We start from the raw sequence: 9,950 nt of genomic DNA, 5'->3' as shown, positions 1-9,950 counted from the left end.
GAAATTTACGAGAGAAAGTCACGTATCTATCTTCTCTAACCTTTGTTTTTCCTTTTTGTGATGATAATTAAAGAATCTAATAACGGCTCCCTATTTATAAGACAAATTAGGATAAAATCGAAATTTACAAGAATTCAAATTTCTAAGACTATATTTACAAGGTATTAAAAATTTCTAAATTGCCCTTAATGAAATTTTATTCCAAGGCTTTGTTCCACACTCCCAAGGGAGAGGGCTTCCTGCCCCCACACAACGGCCTCACCTCGAAGCTCAATACTGACTCTTTGAAGTTATAATAATTAAGCTCTACAACTTAACGTCAGCCTTTCTCCTAAACAACTTTTAATAATACCATGTGTGTAAAGATGACAAAATGTTCCGCTCCATCCTATTTTTGTTTTGAATGGAGTGAGAACTACATCCAACACAGTGTCCCTGTGGAGGATCATAATGAGGTGGTGTCTGAAGGATTCATAGTTTAATGCCAGAAAGTTTTTTGCATACATTTACAATTCATTTCGTAAGGTAGATTACACAGTATACGGTTGTAAAAGAATTGTTATACTTCCTAATCGTGTTGAGCACTGAGCACCAAATCATAGCCTAATAGAGTTCTCACATATTTAGTAGATATACAACATTTTTTATTGTAATTAGAACCCTTCTTCATGTACAGAAACGAGAAATACAGAAAAGATGTAGATCACATAAATGCACGGAGTGGGTGGTTTGTTTTTTCAATAGAAAACTCACATGGGGCCCACTCCATGTGAGTTTTCTATTTTTCTTTCGTGTAGGAACAGTTCTGTACACACAGGATTGTTCAAATAATTAAATCAAATTTGAATACATCAAGTGGTCAAATTTTTATTTTAAAAACTTTATTTTTTAAAAGGGCTTCAATTTTTCAAACTTTCACATGGTATGATTATTAATTTCAAACTTTTGAAAGTGCGATTTTAAATCTCTAACTTAAATTTTTTAAATTTGAGTCCCCACATATTGCAACCGTGTTCAATTACTTGAATATTTAAATTCATGAAAGTAAAATAGATTTGGCATCTATAACTAGGGACAAAGTCAGAGGACAAATTTTTAATCACATAAAATATGTGATTAAAATTAATTGTTGATTTTAATTTAACCTATTTGGCAATTTTTAAAAATTTAAATTGTTTGTTACAGTATAATTTTTCATCACACACTTATACAATAAAACATTCTACTCACAAATCAATAAAAATTTTTATTTTTTAATCATACATTTTCTAAAAATACTATTTAAAACTCTTTAATTTTTCAAATAATGTGTATCAAACACGATCTAAATCTTAATTTTAATCAATATCTAACAAGAAATTGCTTTCGATAAAAATATATTTTTTAACTAAAAAACCAAGTGGGCCAAGCCAACTAGGGCGGTAGATGTCAACTCCACGTACCCACCCCGAACACCCTAATCCTAGCCTCACTCTACTTTATATCATAGTGCCCACCATGTTAAGTTTTTGCGCCCCCGCCCTCTGCCACTACACCCGCCGCTTTGTTCCACTGCTCTTCACCACTAAAATCCCTTTTCAATTATTGCCGTAGGGAGAGAGAAAGAGAGGTAATGGTGAGAAATTGATACTCACAATGGAGTCTGCTAATAACTTTGTTGCGCCATTTGTTATGAAGACTTATCAAATGGTGAATGATCCAACGACGAATGGAATTATTACATGGGGAAGGGGTAACAATAGTTTTCTCGTTGCAGATCCTTTGGATTTTTCGCAGAGGATTTTGCCAGAATACTTCAAGCACAACAACTTCTCAAGCTTTATTCGGCAGCTCAATACCTATGTGAGTCAATACTTAGGGAATTTTAGCACTTCTATATCATTACATAAGTAATTTTATCATTTGATAATAATTATGAACAAATACGAGAACAATCGTAGGTGCTTAATAATTTCAAAATGTAATTGATCTGCCTACTTGCTAATTTCCAGAAATTTAGTGTGTTTTTTGTTTATTATTTGAATTTTCTCTACGCTGATTATCTTCTGATAAAGCTTCAGAGTGAATTGTATTGGCAGTTTAAATGAATAAATCTGTTAATATTTGAGCACCAAGCGCTGTGGCGCTGAAGTAACCCATGCCATACTCATTGAAAAACCTCGAACGACCTTTAAGCAAAGAGCCATGCTCGGGCCCCACAGCATAGTGAGGGACTGCTGTACAAACAGCTTCTTCCTTAAGCAAAAGGTACCTGTACCCGAAATCGACACTGGTGGATAGGTAAAGAATACCTAAGTGCACGAGACAACAACTTGGCAAAATAGTCCCATATCTTTGGAAGAATCTTTAGGTGAGATAGTTTGAGATCTGAGATCAGGATTCAAGTTTTGCTGTAATCCATATGAACATTGGCTTTCATGAAAAGTAAATGGGCGTCGAATGGACGAGTTGAAGGGAATTTAAATTAGCCCTTGTTTGATGCTCATTTTTTGGGGAAAAAATGCATTTTTAAACAGTAGTTTGACATCATTTTAATCAGACCAATTCTTCAATAAAATATTATTACAAGCAAATAAAAAAAAAACTTCTTAATTTTTAACCACATATTTTTCACATCATTGTACTATTCAAAAATGCATTTTCTTGACAAAAATGGCCCTCAAACAAGGGCTTAATTTGTCTACTCTTTTCAACTCTTAAGAGATAGGTGGTTTAATAGTTTACAGAACAGAAACGGAGTGGCCGTCAGATTTTCTCACTTTTACTTTATTTGTGGGACAAGAAACTTTGGTCTCTGCCCTGTGGGTGATATATTTCAAATATCTATAGTTTTCAGTTGATTTATATGCTGATTCCGTTGATTAAATAAATTTCTTGGCGAACATTTTGTTATAAAGATTAATTAGTTGACTTTTGCATAGGCGGAATGTTTCTGAATTGCAGTTGAATTATTTTTTCAACATAAATCGAACTCCATTGCAGCTTGGAAGGAAAACTGTGCTTTTGAGTATCACTAGTCTCTATTCTCACTTGAGTTTTGGTGCATCAGGGTTTCAAGAAGGTAGATCCAGACAAGTGGGAGTTCGCACATGAGTGGTTTCTACGAGGGCAAACTCATTTGTTGAAGAATATTTCAAGGAGAAAGCATGCTAATAAACACTACGTTTCACATTATAAACACGAAGAAAATGAAGATGAGGAGCTATTTATGGAAATTGCAAAGTTAAAGCAAGAACAGAAGACCGTAGAACAAGAGCTTGAAAGCATGAGTAAAAGGCTTGAAGCAACAGAGAGGAGACCACAACAAATGATGACTTTCTTATGCAAAGCTGTCCAAGATCCAAAGCTATTAACTCGCATAAATCTCGAAAAGGAAAAACTGAAAAGATTGAGTTGTTATGATAGCGGTGAAAAGAAGAGAAGGCTCATTACATCTTCAGCTACTTCATCACATTCTTTGTCAGAAATGGATTTGTCAAGCTTTTCTGTCCAGGCTGAGTACGTGCAAGAAAGTGCTGCACAAGAAGAAATATCAAAAATATTCTCCGTGGATGCAAACTCGGATGTCGATAAGGGTTATCAGTCTTTTCCTTCTCTGGAGGCATCATCCCCCGAGTGGTTGAGCCAAACACCAGTTATTGGTATGCCTGTTATCAAGCAAGAACCTGAGAATTGTGTCAGCATTTCTAGTTCTTCAATGTTAGGTTTGTCTGGTGGGAATGGAGGTTTTGTAGTTGCACCACCGGTTGATAGTATTGCTTGGTGTAATAATAGAGGTGGAATGAACTCGAGTTACCCTGAAGGGATTTTGGATGGGGAGGATGCTAGTCCTCCACTCCCCTATCCTTTCTCTCTCTTTGGTGGTGGTCTTTAGAGTTAATAGTTATCCTATTTTCCCTTTTCAGTTTAATGAAAGTTCCTTGTGTATGTATTCTACATGTACGTAGACATTTCATATGTATTTACTTGTCATAACCACCTTGTGTAATTTCAATAAAAAATTTAGTTTCGATTAAAATAGTTACACACTCCGTTGGTTGGTCGTGCTCGTGTTGTATTGTATTATATACTTTGTTTTATATTGTGGGAGCATTGCAATGAAGTACCAGATGTGTGGTAGAAATGGATTTCATCTTGACCTGTATTACCTGTCTATTTTGTAAGTGTGTGTTTGGTATGCAATATTACATTGAAGTGTTAGTGTTTCTTTTATTGGTTATATGTTACTCTAGAACATTTGGCCATTCTGAGCTTGCATCATTCAAATTTGTTTGGATTCGATCAAAAGACATCATTTTCGACTGTAATAGCAACAATTTTTCATATCTTTGTCCATTCTTTAAGTGCACATTTGTATGTAGTATTAAACTGTACAGTCTCTATTATTAGCTACGCAACGTTTGGTCATTGTGAACTTGCATATTCATTTAACTTCATTTGGATTCCATCAGATGACGTTTCCGAGCAATAGCAGCAACTTTCCATATCTTAGTTCGTTCTCTAAGTGCATGTTTGGTATGCAACGGAATTTAATAGAAAGTTGTCTTCGTCCATTCAACTTTCCATTGTTGGTGTGCATCTTTGTCCATTCAACTTTGTTTGGATTCCTGCAAAAGGACGTTGTCTCGACTGTAAATATCAATAACTTTCCATATCTTCAGCCTTCCCTCTGTGACAAGAAAAGGATGCTTGACAAAGTTGCTGGAGGTATTGTACAACAAATGAAAAGATTCTTCCCTACCTTAAATAAAAATAAAGACATCCTCTAGCGAAGGCATCTCAACCCTAACAAGAATCAGGTTCCTTTGTTGATACATTAGTCTTTACACATACTTATTCTTTTAACCCTATGGAACATATTCATTAATTCATGATATTTAACCAAAAGAAGGATCGTTTTCTACTTTTTCTCAATAACTATTTCTACGAACTCAACGATTGATCCAAGAACTTCAGCATTTCCGGGTTTCATGGCCAGACAGGCAAGGATTCTAGTATTTTCAAATTAATCTTTGTTTATTTTTAAATTTTCACGGTATCAGAAATTTTGTCTGAATACTTTCTAGTATCGAGGAAGATGTTATTCAGTCTCTTTATGCATTCAAGAATCTCACATGACTGCTAATAATGATCATGCAATCTAGTGTTTTGAAAAGTTTTCACGAAGGATTCTGACTGGATTTGAATATATGAATTATTTTTGGGAAAAACAGGTCTGCATGGTGATGAGGATCAATCTTGATTGCAATTCTTGTTGCAGAAAAGTGAGAAGAGTCCTTCTCAAAATGAAAGGTAACTAAAGTCGTGTTAATGAATAATTTCTTTTGATTGCCGACTACTAACTCGAAATTCATCTGTTCTTTTCATTTCATTGACTGAAGAAATTGAGACACACTTGATAGAGAAGCAGGAATGCATGGTAAGTATCTGTGGAAGGTTTATTCCAGCAGATGTAGCGATAAAAATAAGGAAAAAGATGAAGCGCAGAGTCGAGATTCTGGAAATTCAAGAATTCAGCAATGTCGGTGTATAGAGCAAATGCCGCCACACATTCCAGGCCATATTCTAACACAGCGTGCGTAGAATTTTCTGAACTTTAAGTCCAATTTAGCATATTAAAACTTGCGCGTATATTCCAAAACAGAATGACAGAAACAGATACCGGTCCATTAGTTTCCAAAATGTAGTTGTAAAAATATTTGATTCTGTGCACTGCAGTATATAAATAGATCAATCCATTACATAATTGTTGTGTTTTTGCTATCGCAAGTGTACGATATCGAACAAGTAGTATAACGGACCGTTGAGTTTAGATTGTCATTCCCACAAGGACTATACATTAGAACTTAATCTATTTTTTTTTTTTTTAACTAGTACTCGACAAAAGTAAATAAAAATTTGTCTGTTGTGATTTTTAATTAAATACGCGAAAATATCAAACTTGCACGCAAAAGTCGATTGAGGATTCAAATATGAGATATATATTATGAAAAATTAATTCCACATATTGATCACCTTTAAGCCTTAGTGCTTGTTTGATAGGGATTTTGTTAATTGATTTTTTGACCGTTAGAGATAAAGTGAGTCCAACCTGTAAGAGAAGAATTCAAAAAGACGACTGGAATAGTGAAATAAAGGTAAACAAAAAATTGATGTTAATTGGATTAAAAAATCTCTACTGAATATGCTCTTAAATTAAGATTCACGATCTATTGTAGTGTTCGATAGAATTCTTCTATTGTATTCAATTTATCCATCTGGAGTTCTCATTGAACATATTTAACTAATTCAATTCCATATCTCTACGCCAATCAAGCTTAGTTAAATGAAACATTGGTTCTAAGAATTCATTTATAACCACAATAATCAGTATAAGTATCTCTGCACATTATACCAATTTATCGAATTTTACTATATAGTCTAAATCTCAAACTCACCTCTCAATTCGTAAAAGATCCACACAATCATCAAATTAGTAATCAAGTAATTTAATGTATTAAACTCATAAAAAAATCAATACATGAAAGATAAAAGAACAAAAATCTTGAATAAAAGGATCCCAAATAGTTACATTGTTCTCCCTAACAAGAATTTTTGCTAATCATAATGAAAGAGGAAAAATAAGATGTTGTCAAAGAATACATCACCGGATTTTATTGTAAATATAGAAAAGGAAGTCACTCTTGCACCAAAATCATCCTCCTCTTCCAATTAATGTTTCAAGTGGTGAATTTCTTAATGTTTTCCTCCATTGAATTGCTCATTTGATTCTCTAGTTATATTCTCCTCTTCTTAAAGTGTGGAATCTTCACTTAGTTGGATTCTTGCAAGCCCCCATTTTATTGGCTGCCCATGTTTTGTATTTGAAAAGGTGAAATGAGGTCAAAAATTGTGCAAGAAAGTGGTTTTCATGTAAAAGGAAACAGGTCGCGAACTGAGATTTAGGCCTGGGTTGTCACCTAGTATGAAATGGGGCACTCGCCCAAGCCAAGTTTGAAGTTATAGGTTTTGATTTCATAAATCGAGCAGTCGCCCAGTTATAAAATCTTTCAAACATTGCGTTTTGGTCCCCAAATTCGATTTTTGATACTTTTAAGTTATTTTATCTTGCAATTTTGGTCATTTAACTTCCAATTGCGTCCAATTGAACCGTAACATCTTCAACCTTCATTTCATAGTTCGAATCAACTATTAAAATGTTATAATTTAGTCCCCGTAATTTGAATTTCACCTTTTTTCACTAATTTTCGCTTTTTTCTTTCAATTCCTCATTGAACAATCGAGTGTGTTGGAAATGTTCCAAACATGAAACAACCATTTATTTAATAGCAGAAACCTAATAGATGATTGCTTCGGAAGCAGCAAAGAGTTGCGGTGTGGATTGAGATATTCATTAATGAACTTTGAGTAGTTCTTAATATTGTTGATTACATATCATTGTATTATGATAACAATAGAGCCATCACGCAAGCGAAGGAACTAAGGTCTCATCAATGATCCAAGCATGTATTAAGGCGATATAATCATATCAGAGAAATAATAAATAAAAATGACTTAAAGAGAAGAACGAATTCCCGCAATTAATAATATTGCAGATCCATTGACAAAGAGTTATCACAGTATAAACATTATTGTCATGTAGACTCTTATGACATTAGATACATAAGTCATTGTATTTAATGCAAGTGGGAGACTGTAAGTGTTATGTCTTAAGTCTAATCCACTTTGGATATAGACACTTCTAATATATAGTTGATGAGATTTATGACAGATCTACTAATTAATTAATTAATAATCAAATTAAATAATAGAGTCCGTGGATTCAAATCTTAGTAATTTGTTAATCACAAGGAGTTGTGATTGTGAGATACAAATTACATATGATTGAATCTTAAATCATTCGTAATCGTAAATAATGACGAGATATGAATATTATTATTACGAATAGACCATCACGTGTGGCATTTCTTACTTGTGAAGCAAGTAGTTGATCTCACAAGTTAAAGTGTATTGACACTTGAATGAACACGTTGATGTTTTGTTATAGAACAAAATATTAGAGACCCATCGAGAGATTTCACGTGGATAATTATCTGAGTGTCAATGATTAATTTCTAATGTTCGGTAATGGAATTAGTCCTTTGCCTTGAGGTCATCATGGTGCATTATATGAGGACAATTATACTTTGACGGTGTTGGATATTGCTTTACCAATGGCCACTAATACTACATCATTCGGGTATGTCAATAATCTTATAAAGCTTATGAATGACCAATAGAGGATTCGTCACTCTTAGATAGTAAGAGATTATGATCCACGTTTCATTCAATTGAATCGATAATGAAATCATTGGCCAATTTTCTTTTCGTCATTTATATTGAATGTTGAGTGACCACATGTATTTGAGAGGTATATTAGATGCCAACAACCAAATTAAATCTTCTTGATTGGTATAGTAATTTGAAAATTGTTCTGAGGCATAAAAAAATTGGTGGTCCTTGAGCAGCCCTTTCCAGAGACACCTGTCGATGCCTCGATTAAGGAATATGTGGCTGTTATAATAACACAATGATGATAATAATACTGCAACATGTGTGATGTTTGCATTACGTCACCTGAGTTACGAAAGAAACATGTGATTATCATGTTAACGCATGATTTTTCATTTCAAAGAATTGTATGATAATAATCTTGTATGAAAAGATATGAGACTTCCAAGCAACTATAATAATGTAAAGTTATGTAGGAATCTTCAGTCAATGCTTATGTATTGAAGATAATTGGCATTGAGAAGTTGTCTCAATTAAACTCAATCATGAACCAGGAACCAAGTATCGACTTAGTTCTGCAATCTCTGTCAGTGAGTTATTCATACTAATTATGAATTATGATAGGAATAAGCTCGAATGCACACTCATTGGGTTGCTGAACATGCTTAAAATTGTTGAACCAATATCAAAGTTAGCAGTGAGCAAGCCATTGATTTCTCTAAGGGTATTAAGAGAAAATAAAAAGGGGCTTTGGGAAAGCATCCAATATGGCTAATATAGTTAAAGCGAAGGACAATATCAAATCTAATGACCTTCGCTTTCATTATACAATGGAAGGTCATTGGAAGAAATATTGCAAGGCTTACGTTTACTTCATAAGTTTCTTAGGTATTCAATACTAGATGTGGATCTCATATTTATACAAATATGGAGAAACTAAATGAAGTAGACCACTACAAAAGGGAGAAGTTGACCTACCGGTTGAAGATGAGCAAAGGTTGCTACATTGCCTGTAGGAGCATACCTCTTGTCATTGCCTTTTGGCTTAGTATTGGAATTAGAGAAATATTTCTTGGTACCCACCATAGTTGGAACATTAAAATGAATTTCGTATTCGGACATGAGCTATTTTAATGTAAGGATAATTTTTGCTCCTGCTTATTTTGATTAAAGATCTTAATGATTATGGTAAGCTACAAAATAGAATTTTTATTTTAAACACTAAGCATTCTATAACGAGTATAGAAGTTAAAAAGCATAAAAGTGATAATCTGAATAATACCTAAACATGGCATTGCAAACTTCGTCATATAGATGAAATGCAATTTTAAAATTAAATAAAGATGTATACGTGGAGTCAATTGATTTTAAATCATTTGACAAGTGCGAATCATGCATATTAGGCACAATGACCAAATCTATTTTTACTTGAAATGAAGAAATATTTGCATGATTACTGGTCTAATACATAGTGATGTATGTAGATCCATGTCAATTAATGCTAGATAAAGTTTCTCTTATTTCATCACATTTACTGATTACTATTTCGGAGATGACCATGTATATTTGATGAAATTCAAGCTTAAAGCTCTTGAAAGGTTGAAGGTATTCAAGCTAGAAGTTGAGAAACAAATAGGTAAAGATATCTTTACACTAAGATCCGATCGAGATAGGAATAT

The 9,950-nt window shown here is 33.5% G+C and overlaps 2 protein-coding genes across 2 annotated transcripts; both read left to right on the top strand.

Annotated features, from left to right (window-relative positions):
• Positions 1 to 1,498: 1,498 nt before the first annotated feature.
• LOC111374811 (heat stress transcription factor C-1-like) lies at positions 1,499 to 4,102 on the top strand. Its single transcript, XM_022997547.1, has 2 exons — positions 1,499 to 1,842; positions 3,050 to 4,102. Exons 1-2 carry the CDS (start codon positions 1,636 to 1,638, stop codon positions 3,872 to 3,874), a joined length of 1,032 nt encoding a protein of 343 aa, XP_022853315.1. The 5' UTR covers positions 1,499 to 1,635; the 3' UTR covers positions 3,875 to 4,102.
• A 781-nt stretch (positions 4,103 to 4,883) lies between these two features.
• LOC111374804 lies at positions 4,884 to 5,746 on the top strand. The gene is made up of 3 exons (XM_022997541.1): positions 4,884 to 4,982; positions 5,214 to 5,292; positions 5,382 to 5,746. The coding sequence occupies exons 1-3, from the start codon at positions 4,971 to 4,973 to the stop codon at positions 5,531 to 5,533; spliced, it is 243 nt and encodes an 80-aa protein (XP_022853309.1). The 5' UTR covers positions 4,884 to 4,970; the 3' UTR covers positions 5,534 to 5,746.
• Positions 5,747 to 9,950: the final 4,204 nt, after the last annotated feature.

This window comes from Olea europaea, unplaced genomic scaffold (assembly GCF_002742605.1).
Source record: "Olea europaea var. sylvestris unplaced genomic scaffold, O_europaea_v1 scaffold1296, whole genome shotgun sequence".
Classification (NCBI taxonomy): domain Eukaryota; kingdom Viridiplantae; phylum Streptophyta; class Magnoliopsida; order Lamiales; family Oleaceae; genus Olea; species Olea europaea.
Note: the sequence above shows the minus strand (reverse complement) of the source record. Positions and strands in the feature narration are given on the sequence as shown.

What these genes read in the sequence shown, in the direction of transcription:
- LOC111374811 (XM_022997547.1), top strand. Translation starts at nt 1,636, where the DNA reads ATGGAGTCTGCTAATAACTTTGTTGCGCCATTTGTTATGAAGACTTAT. An exon ending in TTCGGCAGCTCAATACCTAT is followed by an intron (nt 1,843 to 3,049) that starts GTGAGTCAATAC and finishes TTGGTGCATCAG; the next exon opens with GGTTTCAAGAAGGTAGATCC.
- LOC111374804 (XM_022997541.1), top strand. An exon ending in AGTCCTTCTCAAAATGAAAG is followed by an intron (nt 5,293 to 5,381) that starts GTAACTAAAGTC and finishes CATTGACTGAAG; the next exon opens with AAATTGAGACACACTTGATA.